The sequence below is a fragment of the Typopeltis vanoorti genome, chromosome 8, assembly GCF_054136105.1.
Source record: "Typopeltis vanoorti isolate ZY-2024b chromosome 8, IOZ_Tvanoo_1.0, whole genome shotgun sequence".
In the NCBI taxonomy this organism is placed as follows: Eukaryota; Metazoa; Arthropoda; class Arachnida; order Uropygi; family Thelyphonidae; genus Typopeltis; species Typopeltis vanoorti.
The window spans coordinates 132388322-132409993 of NC_143556.1; the positions used below are offsets into that span (position 1 = coordinate 132388322).

Consider the following 21672-nt stretch of genomic DNA (forward strand, 5'->3'; position numbering starts at 1 on the left):
TACTTTATTATAAAAAGTGGATAATTACTAAGGCATGATGAAATCTTCGCAAATCCATGTTGCCTCTCAACAGTCTATCATATCATACTCTTATCCACCCATTCTTGAATTCTCTCTCTTTTGACCAATTTTTCAAGTACTTTTACCACTATGCTTAAGATACTGATTAGTCTATAATTTGCTACTGCAGTCTTAGAACCTACCTTAATTATTTTTGTCCTCTTTCCACTCCTTTGGAACTTTATACCAGAGCTGATACTTAAATTAAACAGCCTAGTCAAAATCACTGCCAGTTCACTTGCACATTCTTGCAAAACACCGAGCTGATATCCCATCTAATCTCACAGATGTATTTATGCTCGTGTCCAAAACCTAAGGACAAACAATATTTCTGAAGATTCCATCCATTCCATCAGTGGCTCTAACAGGCACTTAAAAGTGCACACAAATTTCCAAGTATCCTTGGATGACCTAACTGTAATACGAGGATAAGGCGGTTATCCCTATGCCTCTAAGTATTCTTGTAAATTGTGTGTGTTCTACTGGCTGGTTTTCCCGTTCTGAGGGACAAAAAACCCTCTACTTCCGTATGAGACTGGCTATCTCACCTTTAGTTGAAAGAGACTACATAAAGGCTCCTCATGTCATGGACAGGAATCGAACCCATGGGAAAAGGGCTTCGTCTACACCGACTGGAATATGGAAGTACTATTTCTGAAGATTACAATCACAAATTCAGATGAATCAGCTTGTGGCTATTTGTATAAGTGATGATTTCAAGTAGGAAGCTGGTACACATTCGAAAATCCCCATCTGCTCCATTTTACTGATTAGAATTCCATGTGGTATCCTGTCAAAGGCCTTGGCAAGGTACAGTAGAATCACTGTAAACCCATTACCCTTATCCAGTTCAGCTGTCACTGTGTTATAAAACATGAGCAAGTTACTGAGGCATGATCTACCCTTCACAAAACCATGTTGTCCCCCATACAATATCCCATTTTCATCTATCCAATTCTGTATTCTTTTCTTGACTAATTTCTCCAAGAATTCCTGATATGCTAATCGGTCAGTAATTTACAACAGCAGTCTTGGAACCACCTTTATGCAGTGGAACTATTTTCCCCTCTTTCCACCCCCTCGGGACTAACCCAGACTCGAGACTCAAATTAAACAAAATGGTCAAGGGTACTGACAATTCTTTAGCTGCTTCACGTACGACACAAGCTGGTATACCATCCAATCCCACAGATGTATTAACATTGAGGTTATGCAATAGACTACTCACCTCCACTTCATTCACCACAATTCCCATATAATCTATTGGTTCATTCATTTCTGCAACGTCACCACCTGGATGATATATTCTTGCAAAGTGCTTGCTCAATAACTCAACTATATCAATTGATTCAGTTACCTCCCTACCATCGGCATTCTTTAAAATCATTCTGCCATATACATTTTTCCTTTTACTTGCAACATATCAAAAAAACTGTTTAGGATTCTCTTTAGCCTGCATGGCCAATGTTCTTTCATAATCCTTTTTTGCTTTTCTTACCACACTCGTCACCCTTACCGTTACAATGATATTGACTGAAATAGCCAATTTTTATCCAAAAAACAAGTGGGAAGAAAATGCAATTTTTTTTTGAAAGAAACACTTGGCCCAATTAAGCACAGGAAAGAGATTAAATCCAGGAGAATGAGAAATGAAAGCGACAGAAACTATTATGAAGTCACTCAGTAAAGCAACAGAGAAATCTTGTAGAAAAGGGAAAGGTAAAGAAACATAAATCAATAAAATATACGAGCAAATAGAATCCCATGGGGATAGTAATGAAACAAAGTTTCTCTGTGGGTAGTGTTTGGTATTGAGACCACATTATGATGTAATTAAAGCAGTTAATAAAAATAAGCAATAAAAATTTGCTTTTCTGTACCAGTATCCCCTGATGATGCAAGTCTTTTAAGGCATTTAAGGACCTCTCCAGACACACATTAAGGGACCTTAGTATGTCACATCAGAAGGCTCACCAAACCATCACAGAGCCACCACCTCCTTGAACAGAGTCAATCTGGCATGATAGGACCATGGCCATATGCTGTCAACGCCACACCCTCCGTCAACTTAGCACAACCGATAACGGGATCCATCACACCACAAAACTCTTGTCCACTCTGCAAAGGTCCGGTTTTGATAGTCTCAACACAGGTAAGGCACAATGCCCAATGATGAGCTGTCAACAGTGGTACATGATTAGGCCGTCAGCTCCGGTAGCCCATGGTATGTAGGGTGCACCATACCATTTACTCACTGATGGTGATTACACCTCTAGCATTAAAACTGGATGTGATTTGTATCGCAGGTGTCCTGCAGTTGGTCTTTATGAGCCTGGATGGTCTACGTCGGTCCTGGTCATCAACGGTGTGTGTGAGGATACCACTTGCTCACTGGGCGTTGGTATGTTTATTGATGGCATACATGCAGTAGACCCTTGATGAAGTTGTCCTTGAGAACCCTATGGTTCTTACCACTTAGGCAATAGAATGACCCTCCAATGTCTTGCACCAATAATACATCCACGATCAAAGTCGCTAAAATCACCACATTTACCCAACTTTGTTGATTCATTCACCTCTCATGTGAAGTGCTGACATCCACCAGAATATCATAAACAGTAAGACGCATATTGCATTTTTCACACATTGGAGGATAATCAGCCCTCAGTAAATAAGAATATGCAGGATGACTGTAACCCATCCGGAGCCTAGCAAGAACAACTTCCTCTCTTCTCTTTCTATGTTGACTAGAATGTCAATGCTTAATTTCAGATTTGTCTGTCAATGTGCTTCCTGCCACTGAGCAATTAACTTTGATCTTATGAACTGTCTGTATATGGTACTTTCAAAAAATATGCAGAGAAAGTATGAGCTGATCTAACAGCTGCATCTTCAATCACATTTCCCTTAATCCAATGTGGATGGGAATCCAGCACAACCAAACATCAAAATTAAGGGTTTCAGTTTGTACAACAGGTATTCCACCTGTTGTACCTCATACAGCACTGGATGCAGATTATACATAAGAAAGGAGAGTAACCTGTAAAGAGCTCAATGAGTATGCATAAATTACACTTTTGGTAGTAGTTTTCTTTTATATGCATAAGTGCAAGTTAAATGTCATGCAACTCGGCTGTATAATTACTGCAATCAGGTGGGATCTAGTTGGAGATATTAATGTCAGGAAACACAGCAGCACAGCCAACACAGGTATCAGTCCTTGAGCCATCAGAATAGATGGGCAAGAAATCAGAGTGGGATGCTCTGTGTGCATCCCACTCATCTGTCTGCCTGCAATTTAAATAACTGCAGACAGACAGATTTACAGATGTTGGAGGGTTAGATGTATCAAATTAAGGATGGTGTTCCTGGTTGGAACCCAGTGACCATCCCTACATATCAGGATATGCCTCAAAGCTCACTCTCTGATCTTTAAGCTCTGAATATATCTCCTCACCAGGAACATCAAACAGATCCCATTCTGATATCATTCCTCTACAAGAATTGAATGTTTCATGAGGGATAACTGTGATTGGTATTCTAACCAGTGATGTTCCTCCCAGTAATTTCTCAGAATGTTGCTGACACAATGTTTCCAGAAAGATATCACCAGAACATAATTTCTTAACAGTTTTGGGAAGTTCTGCCAGTCCTAAACCCTTCTAAATAAAGAAGAGTGACATTTTCCCAACTGACTTTTAACCTAAGTTAAGGGGATAAAAATCCCTTCTTGTTTTTCAGCCAGTAAGCGAAACTAAGATCGAACACTACGATCTGTAACGTTTCATGCCGACGAACTGTCAGCGTATCCAATCCAAGCGTAAGTGACCACTTGGTAGTGCCACACCACGGCAACTCGTTGCAAAGGTGAAGCAAGCTTCCTCACTGTTCTTGATATTTTCTCATAATGTAAAACCCAGCTCTTAAGAGATGTAGTACTGTTTTACATTATGAGGAGAGGTCACTACCCAGACCGGTTTCAACCTTTTTTGAGGTCTCATCAGTGAGTAGCTAGACCTAGTTAATATCAGAGTTTAAGTGAAGAAAACTTACATACTTTTGCTAAACGATTGACCGAAAGGTGTGTCACTATATTTTACATTATAACATAGTATAACTAAGATGAAAAGCCAAAAGGCTATTTTTTTCTGGCGAGGTTGATATAAGTTAAGGGGATAAAAATCCCTTCTTGTTTTTCAGCCAGAAAAAAAAAAAAAACAAGAAGGGATTTTTATCCCCTTAACTTATATCAACCTCGCCAGAAAAAAATAGCCTTTTGGCTTTTCATCTTAGTTGACTTTTAACCTGTTGCATGGATGATCAAAAACATGGTACAATTATAGTAATATCATTATATGTTTTGTTTCTTACTTCTGTTACCAAATGCTGTATATCCAGTATCAGTACTTGGTTGGGACTTTGTTAGGTCCCCTGAAACATTTCAGGATGAAGAATTCATACTTAATGAGTTTATGGTTTGGTGCTAGAGTTCCCCATCTCCCATTGAGCCACACATAAATGTCCACTAACCAGCAAGCAATGACTGTGCTCGGGAGTGGAACAGCAGGGTTACTCCAGATGCTATACTAGCACAAGAGCAAACCTTTAATCCTGACCCTGAGGTTAGAAACTTACTGCAACACTACTGACCCTAGCAGGCATGTCCATTAGCTGAATGATCCAGGCTGGGCCATACAGGACTGCCTGTCTTGCTGAAGCAGAGGCTAAAATAGTGCAAGACTACTAAAATCCCCCTTTCCAGATGTCCACAGGTTGCACTGCATAGCAAACAGGAGAAGGGCATTGAATCCCAGTGGTGATCTGGAAGAAAAGATAGTAAAAATGACTCTGGAGAAGCAGAGCGAAGAATTTGGGTAAAAAAAGGTAGTAAAGAAAAAGAGAAAGTATGAAAAGGGCCAGTATTATCACTGGGAGGTTCCCTCAACCACAAAGGTGGCCCAGAGGGAGGTGAATCTCATGGGAGCTTTCTTCACTTTCATTCTTATATGCTTCAGGTATTCTGGTAATCTTGTACGTGTTTACAAGTTTGTTATTTATTACTTTAAAATGGATCTTTTATACATCCAACCTTGGTATTTAGATCTCCTTGGAGTATTACAATGTTCTTGTTTGGTATTCCTCATAAATTGCTATTTAATTCATTGAAGAAGATGTCAATTGTATCAAAGGTCTAAAATGTTTAATCTTTGAAAGATCATATCTTCTTGGAGTATATCTAGTTATCCTGTCTGCAGGAGATAACGAATATTCCAGATCCCTATTCTTAATATTTTCCTAAGAGAAAATGATTTGTCTTCTTTGACAGATTTTATGTAGGGTTTATAAATGGATCAGTCTGATTAGCTTCATAGTTTCTCAACAGCAGACTTGACTGAGGATGCACATTCAGCACCTCTGTAGTGCAATTGGAAGGACGATTGTACATTGCACCCTTCATTTGGGATAGGCCTAAGTTCGATTCTTGTCGCGACGGGAGGAATCTTAATGTGGACGATTTTCAATCGAAGGTGAGTTAGCCTATCTCATATGGTGGTAGCAGGATTTTTTCTCCCAGAAACTCAGGTTTTTCATCCTGCATATGGACAAATCGGCCCTTCAGAACACACGCAATTTACAGACAAAAAATACTAGTTGTGGTGGAGGCGGGCGATGGATGGCGTTGATGGAGATGATTAGTAGTAGAGGTTCGGTGTAGTGGGTGAGACAGTTGTATAACAATAGATGTCCTCCCGTGATGAGTCTTTGGACTCCTTGGAGGTGTCATGAATAATAATAATAATAATTTTCTCCCTAGGCATTGAATACAGAAATTGACACCTCTATACTTAAACATTCAGGGCTGTTGACTGAATAATCTGTTCAACTTTTCCAGTAAGAAACTGGTATCAACTTATATGAGAGTGATTTTGCCATGATAACCACTGTTTTTTATATGGCCTGCCATATATTCTATCAGAAATGTTGAAATGGAAAATAAAGAGAGCTGACAAGATAGACTTTAATTCAATAATAAAATTAGATGGGGATATATTGGCCAAAGAATTTAATAACACATTTAGTTGACTAGTTTTGCCAACTTGACTGTTGGCTTCATCTGAGCATAACATAAGGTGATAAAAAAACAGCTTAAAACAGGTCAAGAAACATAAATGAGTACACAAATTCAAAAGACATGTTACATAAAATGCATGAAATGTATGCATGATGTCAGACATTGTTATGCAAGTGTGTTCTGTAATTGGCAGCGAAGTTGTATTCTGGTGTACTAAGTGATCTTATAAGGGTCTTCCATATGTCAGCAAGGATTATCACTTGGTTCCTATTGAGGATGCCTTTTGAATGGATTACCAGTAGCTTCTTTGAAGTTTCAGTTATGAAAGTCTTCCTCTAAATATGGCATAGAACTTTTGTCCCATTCAATGTTGTGATTGGTATATGAGAAATGAAGGGCTAACCCAGAATTATCTTTTCTGTTATTATGAACATCTCCGAGGCATTCTTTTTTTCTTTTTTCCAAACTTCTGGAAGTTTGTCTTACATAATATTGAATCCTCCTTCCACTCATTTTGAAGAAATGAGTGGAAGGAGAGTAATTATTATGGGAGATTTCAACTATGATAACATAGATTGGAAGGAGGAGAGAACACATGGGAGGAAGGAATTGGATTTTATGTGGTTATTAAGAGATAACTATCTGCGACAGCATGTAATGGAAAATACTAGGTGTCAGGGAGTGCTTGACCTAATAATTGCATCTGAGAATTTGGCTGTAACGAATATGACCACGTTGTCAACAATTGGTGAGAGTGATCATAGGGTCTTGACTTGGGAGATGGCTAAAGGTGTAGAATTTAAAATTAAGACAGGGTACATGTGGAATTATCGGGCTGGTAAGTATGACAAGCTTAGGAGTTTGATTAGCTCAGAGCCTTCCCCAATAATCTTACAACAAAAATTTCCATCATTAAAAAGTTAGTGGAATCAAATGATTACAACTTCAATCAAATCCAACAGATACTTGACTCTTATGTTCCAACACCTATAGTTTTTTCAACAGTCTGCAGAGTTCCTATTCCGTACATTCCAAGAATCTCAGAACCTATAGGTAGAATTCTGAAAAAGTATCAACTGATTCCAACATATATTCCTATCAATAAAATTTCTTCTTTATTACCTTCTACAAAAGATAAACCGTCTTCTCTATCTTTGGCTGGCATTTACCAAATACCTTGCAAATGCGATGGCTCTTATTTTGGACAAACCGGCCATTCTTTGGAAAAAAAGAATAAAAGAACATCAATATTATATTGATTATAACAAACCTCTGAAGTCTGGTTTGGCATAGCACAGTATTGACTCTACTCATAGTGGCCCTTGGGATAAAGCAGTTCTCCTCCATAGATGCAGATTCAAATATGAACGCTTATTCAAAGAAAGTTGTGAAACTATCTTACACCAACCGAATTTAAATAGAAATGACTGTATGTCTCTCTTTCAAAGATCTGGGAGACTTTTATCTTATGTAAAAAAACATTTATCTCAATAGATTAAATTTGTTATTTCTATTATTTCCTAACATGCAGTAACAATTGTATTTTAATAGGTGATCCACCGAACGTTTGCCTGTATTTCATTCCTATTACTGTTACAGACACTGAAGATGTACATCTTCAGTGTCTGTATTAATTTTAGTATGAAATATCTGTCTTTTTACTAATTAAAGATTTTACTGTGGTTTTTACTTTATTATTTAATTGCTATGCCACGTGTTACTTTATTATTTAATTACTATGCCACGTGTTACTTTATTATTTAATTACTATGCCACAGGTTCCACTAAAAATCAATAATAATAATAATAATAATTTAAACCACATTATCAAGGAATGTCGTAAACACCACGATGTTTGGACAAAGCATTCTTATCCTTTGGTGATCTTAACAAATTGCTGAGTGTCTTAATTGGTGTGAAAGTTACTCTTATTTCATATCGTTTAAGAAGTGTTGCAATTTCTGTGAAACTATCCCAGCATAAGAAATGGCAATGGAAGATTTATATTGAGTTTCTTTGGGTTGATGTTGGGAGGGGTTAGAGAAAAGTATCTTTTGAATTAAATTTTTTGGATAGCCATTGTCTTTCAGGGTTTCTGATATGTGAGTTAAATCATCCTTGAGTCTGTTATGATGCGAGTAGCTCTGTTTTTGAGCATATGTATGATACTCAACTTTTGAGATATATGGTGTGAAGAAGAAAAGTGCAGATACCAGCCAGTGTGAGTCAGTTTGCGGTAAACCATTAGGTTAACATGTTCACCCACTTCTTTTGTAATTAAGGTGTCTAAAAATTATAATTTTCTATCTCTTTCAATTTCTAAGGTGAGCTTTATTTTTTGGTGGAAAGAGTTTATCTTAGTTAAATCCAAAAAAGTGCTGCGTCTGTGTTTTTCCGTATGATGAAAATATCGATGACATATCTCCACCAAACAAATGGTTTTGGGTCTAATTGTGAAAGAATGTCGTTTTCTAGTTTCTCCATAAATAGGCTTGCAGAAGGGGGGGGGGGGATAGAGGGCTACCTATATAGCAAGACTGGCTAATTGTTCATGTATCGTTCCATACCATTTGAAGAAATTTGATTATACAACATCTGAAAAGAGAAGTAATATCTTGAGGATATAGGTTGTTCAAAATGTTGAGGACTTCATCCACTGGGACATTGGTGAACAAGAACACCACATCTAGGCAGGCAAGAATGTCTGTCTACGAGATTGAGATGTTTTTCAGCTTTTCAATGAAATGTTGCATATTTTTTTTTATATATATACATGTCAGAATTATGAACATGTGCCTTCAGGAGATGGGCAATATTTTGACAATAAGTATTTGGGAGAGTTTATTCCATCGACTATAGGATGTAGAGTATTCCAGTTTTGTGAACTTTAGGAGAACCATATAGTTGTGGTGTCAGTGGATGTAGCGACTTTAATTTCCGTTTTAGGTCTGTTGGCCAACTGTCCATATGTTATTTGTTTCATTATGGTTCACCCATGTGGGGTCTGAATCTAATACACTGTAAGTGGATGTGTCCAAGAGTAACTCTGTGATCTTTGTCATGTAATCTTTGATGTTAAGATGACTATTGAGTTTCCTTTGTCTGCCTTTAGGATGATAATTTGTTTGTTTTTCTTCAAATTGGACAGAGCTCTTTTTTCTAGAGGTGGGATATTTTTGTTAGGTGGCCTCGAAGACAAGAGGATAATAGCACTTTTTAATCTTAGATCGTTAGCTATAGGCTCAGATAAAGACGAAAGTCCTTTCTCTATGTTGCATATACAGTAATGTTCACTTTCAGAATAAAATCTGGAGTAATTGCGAAATTAAAGCCTTTCTTCAGTATGTTGACTTCCATATGTGTTAAAATATATTCAGAGAAGTTAAAAACAACTTTGTTGTCTTGAAGGTTAGGCCTTGAATTACAACTTCCTTCATATAGATAAAATTCATTGATTTGCCTTTTTTTGCTGATTAAAAAAGTCCAATTGAAACTATTTTTAATCTTGTTATCTAAATGTGACCATAGGTTGGGATTCTATACTGTTAGAAATATCTTATAAATGAAAGTATGTCAAATTTCCTTGGTTTGGTTCAAATCTAGTATATTGTATCTCTCTCATAGTAACGCTAGAGACGTTTTAAAATATATCTCTTTTGCCCTTCTTGAGTGGAACTGTTCTTTCATAACTAGGAACATGGGAATGATGTTGTGGTTTCTGCATTTCTTTAAAAATATAAGCTGGTTTAGAAGTCTAGATTTCTTACATTTAAGCTGTTCAAATTTGAGTACCTTGTTTTTACCTCCCCACTAGAGTCTGTTCATGATATTTCTATTTTTTTGACCACTGACTTTAATTCAATAATAAAATTAGATTATATACTGGACGAAGAATTTAATAACACATTTAGCCAACCAGTTTCACCAACTTGACTGTTGGTTTCATCTGGGCATGCATAAGGTGATAAAAAACAGCTTAAAACAGGCCAAGAAAGAAACATAAATATGTTATACAAATTCAAAACACGCATTACATAAAACGCATGGAGCATGTGTGAGGTCAAACACTGTTATGCATGTGCGTTTTGTAATTTGCAGCAAAGTTGTATTTTGGAGTGCTAAGTGATCTTATTAGGGTCTTCCATATGTCAGCAAGGATTATCCCTTAGTTCCTATTGAGGATGCCTTTTGAATGGATTACCAGTAGCTTCTTTGAAGTTTCAGTTATGAAAGTCTTCCTCTAAATATGGTATAGAACTTTTGTCCCATTCAATATTGTGATTGGTATTTGAGAAATGAAAGGCTAACCCGGAATTATATTTTCTGTTATTATTAATGTCTCCGACGTATTATTTTTTTCTTATTTTCTAACTTTTGGAAGTTTGTCCTACATAATTTAAACCACATGCACAAGGGATGTTGTAAACACCAGGATGTTTGAAGAAAGCATTGCTATCCTTTATTTTTTGATTGAAAGAGTTTATCTTAGTTAAGAAATCCAAAAGTGCTGCTTCTGTGTTTCTCCATATGATGAAAATGTCGTTGACATATCTCCACCAAACCACTAGTTTTGAGTCTAATTGTGAAAGAATGTCTTTTTCTAGTTTCTCCATTGAAATATAAAAGTTCACCTTAGAAATTGAGAGAGATAGAACATTACTGTTTTTGGACGCCTTAATTACAAAAACAAGTGGATGGTCATATTAACCTAACAGTTTCCCGCAAACTGACTCACACTGGCCAGTATCTGCACTTTTCTTCTTCACACCATATACTCAAAAGTTGAGTATCATACCTATGCTCAAAAACAGAGCTACTCGCATCATAACAGAAGAGAAAACTCTCAAGGATGAATTAACTCATATATCAGAAACCCTGAAAGACAACAGCTATCTAAAAAATTTAATTCAAAAGATACTTTTCTCCAAACCCTCCTGACAGCAACCCAAAGAAATTCGATACAAATCTTGCGTTGCCATTCCTTATGCTGGTATAGTTTCACAGAAGATTGCAACACTTCTTAAACAATACGAAATAAGAGTAACTTCAAAACCGATTAAGAGAGTCTGCAATTTGTTAAGATCACCAAAGGATAGCAATGCTTTGTGCAAACATCCTGGCATTTACAACATCCCTTGTTCATGTGGTTTAAATTATGTAGGACAAACTTCCAGAAGTTTGGAAATAAGAAAAGGCCAGCCTAGTTTGCTGAGTGGTTAGCATATCCGCTCTCTAGCCAAAAGGCTGCAGATTTGAATCCAGCCGTGGACATGGATGTTTGTGATTGTCTGTGAAAATAATAGTGGTGGTGGTGGTGGATAGATGGCATTGGTGTAGATGATGAGGTTGAGTGATGGAGATAGAAGGTTGTAGAGTAGGTGCCCTCCCTAGATGAGTTTTTGGACTCCCTAGAAGAGTCAAATATTATTATTATTATTATTCAGGCCTCCATGGAGTCAAAAGACTCATCGTGGGTGGTCCTTCCTAAGAAACACAAAGTCTATCAAGACTCATCGAGGGGAGGTCCCCCCACCCTAAGAAACACAAAGTCTATCATACCACTCCTTGAACTCACTGACCGTTCTCGCTCTCATCACTCCATCAGGCAATGCATTCCATGGTTCAACCACCCTCCATGCAAAGAAACCACTCCTCACCCTCTTGCTCACAGTTTCCTTTCGTAACTTCCAGGGATATCCTCTTGTCATCACTCCTTCCCGTTGTTCAACCAAGCGAAAGAACTCCACAGTGTCAACCTTGTAACCACCTCTTAACAGTTTAAAAGTCTCAATCATATCACCTCTCCTTCTTCTATCCAGCAAACTCTGCAGTCCACATTCCCTCAGTCGATCCTCATAACCATCATTGTACAGTCCCAAAACCATCTTTGTTATCCGCCTTTGTACCATTTCCGCAGTTGATTTATTCACTTCAAATCCTAGGGACCAAATCTGAGAACAATAGTCCAAGTGTGGTCTGATCAGGGTCTTATACAATGGAATGATAACTGTTTTATCTCTACAGGTCAGTGTCCTTCTCATTATTGCAGCAATCCTCTGTGTTACCTTCGCCTCCTTTGCAATATGTCCCCTAAATTTCAGGTTTCTATCAATCATCAACCCCAGATCTCTTTTCTCCCCTACTTCCTCCAGTATAACTCCTCCCATAGAGTATGCAGTGTCCCATCGATGTTTCCCAAACCTCAAGGCCTTACATTTTGCTGCATTAAACTGATATCCCCATTCATTTGCCCATTAATCTAGCTTATTCAAATCCTCTTGCAGGGCTCCCACATCTGCACAATTACTAATAATCCTTCCCAGCTTCGCATCATCTGCAAACAACTGAATATCCCCTTGCAATCCACTGGCAATGTCATTGATATAAAAGTTAAACAATATAGGTCCCAGTACTGAGCCCTGTGGGACCCCACTTGTAATCCTCTGCTTCCTTGAAACTGCCCCACCATACACAACTCTCTGATACCTAACGGACAGCCAATCCTGAATCCAATTGACCAATCTGACATCCAGACCCATGTGCTGCAACTCAAATATTAGCTTATCATGTGGCACCCTGTCAAAGCCTTTGCTAAGTCTAAGAAAATGGCAGTATATGCCTTTCCCTCATCTAATGCTCTTGTAACTTTATTATAAAAGGCTAGCATATTGCTAAAACAAGAGCGTCCTTTCATAAATCCATGTTGATTCTCACAGATAACATTACCCTCATCTGCCCAATGCTGTATACGGTCCCTCACTACTTTCTCCAAGATCTTATTAGCTACTGATGACACACAAACTGGTCTATAATTAGACACTTCAAGTCTGCTACCACCCTTATGCAATGGCACTATCTTACCTTCCTTCCATTTCATGGGCACCTTTCCAGCAGCCAGACTTTCATTGAAAAGCCAGGTCAAAGGCACTGTCAGTTCTCTAGCACATTTGCTCAAAACTCGTGGTGAAATACCATCCAGTCCCACAGCTTTACTGACATCCAGAGTACTCAGTATTTGAAACACACTCTCCTCCTGTACCTCTAAATCTTGAACCTGCCCTATCCCTCTAGCATTAAAACTGACTCCTCCAGGATGAAATAATCCAATAAAGTGTTCATATGAATAATTCTACTATGTCTGCTGCATCAGTCACTCTATTCCCATTTTTATCCCACAATATCATTCTTCTACAGTCATTTCTCCTCCTTCTGGTCATATATCTAAAAAATTCCCTAGGATTTTCTTTGGATCTTAAATAATAGGAATAGAAAAAAAGAACACATCTGAGACGTTAATAATAACGGAAAAGATAATTCCGGGTTAGCCTTTCATTTCTCAAATACCAATCACAATATTGAATGGGACAAAAGTTCTGTGCCATATTTAGAGGAAGACTTTTGTAACTGAAACTTCAAAGAAACTGCTGTGGTAATCCATTCAAAATGCAGTCTCAATAGCAACCAAGGGATAATCCTTTTGGACATATGGAAGACCCTCATACAATCACTTAGCACACCAGAATTCAACTTCGCTGCCAATTACTTGATGAGGTAGAGTAGAGTATCCTCCTGCGATGAGTCCTTGGACTTCATGGAGGTGTCACGTAATAATAATAATAGTAATAACAATGTCTGACATCACACATGCTCCATGCATTTTATGTAACACATCGTTTGAATTTGTATAACGTTTAGTACTCGTTTATGTTTTTTTCTTGACCTGTATTAAGCTCTTTTTTTATCACCTTACATATGCCCAGAAGAAGCCAACAGTCAAGTTGGTGAAACTGGTCGGCTAAATTCATTATTAAATTCTTTGGCCAATATATCCCAGTCTAATTTTATTATTGAATTAAAGTCAGTGGTCGAAAAAATTGAACTATCATGAAGATAGTCTCGTGTATTTTATAGTGGATCATACTAGTGAGTGTATGATAGTATCTGCCACAACTTCGATAGTTAAAACACCTGGCCACTTCTCTAAACCATAATGGAATTCTGAATGCTTAGAAGCCAGTAAAGCTTTAGAACAACCTGCAAAGCAAATCTGATTCTTTCAAGCATCTTTGAATATGTTAAGTCCCTAGGGCAGGGTTTCTGAATTATGAAAAAAATAAAGAATACAAAAATAAAGAAAATTTTTTAAAAAATATAAAAAGAATTCTTAGTTCACCGACCTATCCTCAATGCTAAAAGAAAAATTTGCCATTACAGCAAACTATCCACTATAATAAACTATGATTGTAGTCCCTACAAATTTCTATAGTGAGATTCAAAAAATCTCACCAACTGTGCAGATTTCATTTACTATTATGCATATGTAAATTTCAGCATATAAATTTACATATGCAATACAATTAATATCTCTATGTTAAAACATGATGTCTGTTCAAAAACTTCAAGAACAATTATTATTATAAATAAATTGGGAAAGGCAGCATATTGTTTTGTAAGCAGATATGTATACAGACATGTCATAACCTGCCAAAACAAGCCTGAAGTCATATCATTGTATGACCTCAGTCACCCACAGTACTCTGATGAATGAACAAGAAGTGTTAGCAGAATCCCAATGTCAGGAATTAATAAATAATGTCATTGCATTAAGTTTTGCATTAAACTTGTCAAAAAATGCATAGAAAGTTATCAAATTTTTAAACAGGTTTCAGGGATAATGCCTTAAATTACTCAAAGATGTTAGAGTGCTTCAAAAGTTTGTAGATGGTTGAACTTTGATTGAAGATATTTCTCACTCTGGATGACTATCCTGCACCCATGATTTTGTAATTCATGTTAACAGAATCAACAGAAATTATTCTCAGTCACATCCATCTTAATACTGGCCTTAGCTATAACCTATCTGATAGTCACTCTTTAGCTATCCAACTTTGGTGTACATGAGTTCATGCCAGTGTGTACATGGTCAACAGTGCTATGGCATTCAGAATGCCCTCAAATGTTAGAAATATTAACTTAACTATAAATTAACTTGCAAATTAATATTTACAAGTTAATTTATAGCTGTTGATCTCTTGTAATTTATATTTTTGTATTTCTTATTTCATGTTATGCACCAAATGAAGTCTTCTAAGAAAAAAAAAAGTTGTGCATTCAAATATTTTTCTATTTGGTATTTCTCGGCTTCTAGTCATTAAATTTCTTTAATTATATCATATAGCTGAGTAATTAAAAAAATACTCAGTAAAAGTAAAAGTAAAAATACCAAGTAAAAAAAAATCGAAAGAATTAATGATAGCGAAAGTTGGACGCATGTTGGAACGAAAGTACTGAACCAAAGAAAGATGAATGACAGTAAAAGTGAGAAGAATGATAGCGAAAGTTGGACGCATGTTAGTCCGAAAGTACAGAAACAAAGAAAGACATGTGAGAGTGAAAGTGAGAAGAATGATAGTGAAAGTTGGACGTATGTTGGACCGAAAGTACGGAAACAAAGGATGAATGAGAGGGAAAGTGAGAAGAGGAGGGCGAGAGTTAGAAAGTTAGAAAGAATTAATGATAGAGAGAATGTGTCACGAGGTTCGGAAGGTGAATTGGATTGGATGAAGCAAGAAATGAAATGGATGCAGAATGAAATTAAGAGAATTCAGGTCAAAACTATTAAAATAAATCATGATGGCATGAAAGAGTTAACAAAAGATGAGCGAGTGGCATTGTATGGCGACTCCATTATTAAAGGTGTGCTAGAGGATAAAATGCACAAGGTATGTTTTCCAGGCGGTAAAATTAGTAGAGAGTGATTGAGGCATTGAATATGAGGCGGGGAACGAGCAAAAGAGTTATTTGTATTAATTGGTACAAATGATTTGAGAGAGAACAAAGAGCATGTCAAAATGAATGTTGGGAGACTGCTTGGTAAGATAAAGGAGAATAGTGTGACAGGAAGGGTAGTCAGTGTGTTGCCTAGGTATGATTGTGGTGAAATGAGGCGGAGAGCAAGGATTATGAATGATATTCTGGCTGAAATGTGTGAGGAGATGGGAGTACAGTTTGTTAATGTGTGGAATGAGTTTGAGGGACGAAGTGAGCTGTATGGGAGCAATGGACTGCATTTGAGTGGTTATGGTGTGAGTCGCTTGGAGAGACTGCTGCTGGAAAGTGGAGAAGTGAATAGAGAGAATGAATCAGATCGAGAGGGGAGTGATGTGGAAGAGCAGGAGAGTAAGGCAGGAGAGATTGAAGGAGTGGAAATGAATGGGGAAGCGAGTGGTAAGTGTATAGAAAATGAGAGAATGGGTGTGCAAGAGGAGCAGGGAAATGGGGAGGCTCAGGGTGGACAGGGATACACAGCGTGAGAAAGGTGGATGCTCCAAGAGGAGGTGAAAGCATGTGTAGGCAGGAAAGTAATGGGATGATCAGGGATCAAAAGGAAACAGATGGAATTGCAAAGCGTTCTAAAATGAAGAAGCAGAAAGGGAAATGCCCCCAGTCCAGCATGGAGAGATCACATCGAGTGAGTGGTATCAGTGGAACTAGCTGTAGATTCAGAAATGAGTTGTTGTGTTTGTATACCAATGCTAGAAGTATAAGAAACAAGGCTGATGAAATGGTTGCACTAATTGGGTCTGTGCACCCAGAGATTGTCGGAATAAGTGAGACATGATTAGATGAGGATGATATCCTGACAGGAATAGAGATGGAAAGGTATGATGTGTTTCGTGAGGATAGAAGGGGTAAAAAGGGAGGGGGAGTGCTATTGATGATAGAGAAAGAGTTATGTCCATACAAGGTAGAGACGCAAGAGGGAAATGGGGCCAGTGGTTTTGAGGCAGTATGGTGTGAGATAGAGGTGAATAGAATCAAATACTTGGTGGGATGTTGTTATAGACCTGGTAATGTGGATGGTGGTGATAGTGAAATGTATAGTCAAATAAGCCAAGCAAATAAGAAATGGGTGATTTTAATTATGGCAATATAGACTGGAATGAAGAGATAGCAACTGGAAGTAAAGAAAATGAGTTTCTTGAGTTTTTGAGGGATAACTACCTCAGACAGTATGTAACAGAGGGCACAAGAGAATTAAGGGTCTTGGATATGGTCATCTCATCGGAGGATGTAATTATCAATGAGGTATCAAATTATCCACCAATTGGTGAAAGTGACCATGAGGTGATTATTTGGGTGGATGGCAGCAGTGCAAGGACCCCTGTGAAAAAAGGGTATATGTGGAACTACAAGGGGGTTGATTATGAAGAGCTCAGGAGACAGCTTACAGGTGTAGCATGGAATGAGGAGTTAGCTGTAAAAGAAATCAATGCAGCTTGGGGGATTTTCAAAAACTATCTAGCAGATGCAATGTCTAAATATATTCCAAGGGTGAGAAGGTTAAATAAAGTAGGTTTGAGATGGATGAATAAAGAGATTAAGCATGCAATACAGAGAAAAAGTGCATTGTGGAGGCAGCATAAGAGAAGTCGAAGTAACCAATTTCATGAGGTCTACAAAGACCAGGCAAGGAGGGTGACTTGGTTGGTGAGTAGCTAAAGAGAGGTATGAACAGCAGTTAGCTAATGAAGCTAAAAAGAATCCTAGGGAGTTCTTTCGATATGTAGCCAGCAAAAGAAAGAATGATTATGGAAGGATGACATTGATTGGAGGAAATGGTATAAAGACAGCTGTTGCAGAATGTGTGGTGGAGATACTTAATGAGCATTTCATGAAGATCTTTCAATCTTGTGAATGTGACTTCATGGAGAGATTAAGAGCAGTTGATGATGGGGAGGAGATACTGACTGTAAGTGAGCAAGAGGTGTTTGGGGAGTTGAGTAAACTAGATGTAAATAAGGCTGTGGGACTTGATAATATATCACCACGTATTCTGAAGGAATGTGCCAGAGAGTTGACACCTGCCTTGACGTATTTTTTTAATACGAGTCTTGCACTCGGTCAAGTCCCTAAAGAGTGGAAGGAGGGCAAGATTGTGCCACTTCATAAAGGAGGTGATCGAACTCAAGCATCAAACTATAGGCCTATCTGTGTGTCAGGTGTTGTGGTTAAGTTGTTGGAGAAGCTTGTGAGAACTAGGATCCAGAGTTGGGTTGACAACAATAGTAAAATCTTTGATGGACAGCATGGATTTGCTAAAGGGAGGTCGTGTTTTAGTAATCTACTTACTTATTACAATAAAGTGACTGCTTCCTTGGACAGAGGAGAAGGATACACAGTAATATACTTGGATTTCGCAAAAGCTTTTGATAGAGTACCTCATGATAAGTTGACAGTCAAACTCGAGCACATGGGGTTGGATATTAGATTAGTGCATTGGATTGGAGACTGGCTATCTGATAGGTATCAACAAGTTGTGTATGGGGGTGCAATATCCAGGAAAAGGAAAGTCACTAGTGGAGTGCCTCAGGGATCTGTTTTAGGGCCATTACTATTTAACTTGTATATTAATGATATTGGCGAAGATTTGGATGGAGATATTCAGTTGTTTGCAGATAATGCAAAGTTGGGACGAACCATAAAGTGTAGTGAAGATGTTGTGGCCTTGCAAGAAGACTTGAATGAATTGAGTGATTGGGCAAGCAAATGGGGATGTGAGTTCAATGTTGCAAAATGTAAGGTTTTAAAATTTGGAAAACAAAGATGGGATGCAGAATTTATGCTTGGTGAGAATATATTGTTGGAGGTAGAGGAAATAAGAGATCTTGGGGTGATAGTGGATAAGGATCTAAAATTTAGGGGACACATCGCCAAAATTGTGAAGACAACACAAAGACTTCTGGGAATGATGCGGAGGACACTGATGTGTAGAAGTAGGGAGATTCTTGTTCCATTGTATAAGGCTTTGATTAGGCCACACATGGACTATTGTGCCCAGATTTGGTCACCTGGTTTTCAGAAGGATGAAGAGATGTTGGAAAGGGTCCAAAGGTGACTGACTAAGGTAGTTTCTGACCTCTGGAATGTCGAGTATGAGGAAAGATTGAAAAGATGTAATTTGCAGAGTCTAGTGGAGAGAAGGAAGAGGGGAGATATGATAGAGACCTACAAGTTGGTAAGGGGTTGTTATGGGATCAATGGTGGAGAAGTTCTACAGAGAATAGTGGGAGATCAGGGGAGAACCAGAGGTCATCCCTGGAAACTGTATAAAGAGGGTGTGAGTAGGGGAGTGAGAGGCAGGTTTTTTTCGTGCAGAGTTGTGAGTGATTGGAATGCCTTGCCTGAGAGTGTGGTGTTTGCAAGGAGTTTGAATGTGTTTAAGACGCGGTATGATGAGATGTGTGTGAGATAAAAGGACCTTCTAGTTGAGTCTTTGACTCCATGAGGTCTTGTTTAATAATAATAATAATAATTCCACAGCATCAGAAAAAAAAAAAATAAAAAAAAAAAATATATATATATATATATATATATAAATAGCACCACACCCACCTTGGCAGCAACTTGTAATCAGGCTTTATACTGTTAGAGAATAATACTTGAACCCTAACTTTTGGTACTAAATGGATCTCAGATTCTGGAAGTTGTTTGGCTGCTCTCCATTCATCTCCTGAATAAGACAAAAAATGGCATCAAACTTAAATAGTAAAAAAATGAGAGTCAAATCAAAACTGAAACAAAACATTATATATATGTATTATTCAGAGATGTTATTTACACCCATAATCTCTTGAAATATTCAGGACTTTAGATTATTATTACTGTTTGGACACTATCAAGGAGTCTGAGTCATTAAAGAGTTCCCATACCAATAGATGCACTCATACCTATCCTTAAATTTATTTACAGAAAATGTCTTCTCAAACAAGTCATTAGTCGCAAATAAAAATTCCAGTCCTCAGAGTTGTATCCAATTTCCCAGAATCCTTTGTTATTTCATTTCCTGTAAGTTATACCAAAATTCTTCTTTCATTTATTCTAAAAAATATCCCTTCAGTAATTTATATTTTGCTATCATGATTTTTTCTATTCCATTCCTTTCTACCTCTTCACAAAACAACATACGCTGTACATTCTGCACAGTTGATATATTCTGGTTAGCTAAGACTGAAGCAGTAGTAGATGATATCGACCAGAAATACTCAAGTATAGAGATATAACATGCCAGTCTGGCTGGCCGAGTGGTTAGCGTGTCCTCTCTCTCTCTCTAAAGTCAAGAGGCTGCAGGTTCGAATCCTGCTGTGGGCATGGATGTTCGTGATTGTCTGTGGAAATACTAATAGTAGTGGTCGGTGGTAGATGGCGTTGGTGCAGTTGTTGTGGTCAGTTGGTGGATTGTGAGTTGTGGAAGCAGAGTTGTAGAGTAGATGCCCTCCCTCGATGAGTCTTTGGACTGCATGGAGGTGACAAATAATAATAATAATAATAAATAATAAAAGTTCAAAATTAAGTGGCTATTAAATACCACATTATTTCTCACAGTATTCAATATCCACTTAATGATGAATATTTTACTTCGCCGAAGTGAAGCCTGTTGGCTCTTCTTTCAGTAATAATAAAAGTATGACAGTGGCTGCAATGCATAGTTCAGAAAGCCTGAACAGAGGGACGAATTCCAAATGACTGGAGTAGAGCTCTCATAGTACCATATACAAAAACGGAAATAAAACTGAATGTGAGAATTACAGAGGTATTTCCCTACTGAATGTTCCTGGTAAGATTTTTATGATTATTATTATTACAGGCAACTCCAAGGAGTCCATAGACTCATCAAAGGAAGCCCTAGCATCATGTCAAGAACAACTATTCGACATTCACACAGTATCTATCATACCTCGCCTTGAACTCATTTACAGTCATGGCAACCACAACAGACTCTGGAATCTAATTCCACTCATTCACCACTCTCCAAGTAAAAGACCTAGCTCTAACATCCCTGCTAACCATGCGCTTGCCCAGCTTCCATGTACGGTCCCTAGTCCTCCCACCACCAATCCTATTCTCAAAAATATCTTCTGAATTAATCTTATAGAAACCCTTCAGTAATTTGAATGTCTCAATCATATCACCCCTTTTCTGCCTATCAACCAATTTCTGCAACCCACAAATCTTTAACCTGTTCTCATAAGGTTCATTCCATAGACCTGCTATCATCTTGGTCACTCGTCTCTGGATCCTCTCCACCTCCTCCCCATTCATAAGAAACCCTGGCACCCATATCTGGGCACAGTAGTCCAGATGGGGCCTTATCAAGGCTCAATACAGAGGAACAATAATCTGTTTGTCTCTGCTTGTTAAAGTATTTTTCAGCAACCAAGTGATTTGATGAGCTGATTTGGCTACTTTTGCGATGTGCCCCACTACTAAACTTCAACTCCCTATCCATCAACACTCCCAAATCCCTGGCCTCATCATTTATGCAAGTATACTTCAGAAACAGCTATGAAAAGCTGTCAAAGGGAAGCTTGGTGAAGAACAAGCTGGATTCAGGCCAAATAGAGGCTGTCAGGATCAGATCTTCACTTTACGACAAATAGTCGAGAAAGCATGGGAATATAACAAAGATCTGTATTTAAGTTTTGTTGATTTGGAAAAGGCATATGACAAGGTGCCAAGAGAGAAGCTATTCAATACGC

General features: G+C 37.9%; 1 protein-coding gene across 10 annotated transcripts in view; it reads right to left on the reverse strand.

Moving 5' to 3' along the window:
* Nucleotides 1-21672, reverse strand: part of LOC150104358 (intermembrane lipid transfer protein VPS13A-like) — a 2072875-nt gene that overhangs the window by 1209579 nt on the left and 841624 nt on the right. For all 10 annotated transcript variants that reach the window (XM_090396324.1, XM_090396319.1, XM_090396320.1 and 7 more), the window contains one exon: nucleotides 19529-19646. In XM_090396324.1, the coding sequence (XP_090252450.1) occupies nucleotides 19529-19646 (118 nt within the window). The remainder of the gene's footprint in view (nucleotides 1-19528; nucleotides 19647-21672) is intronic.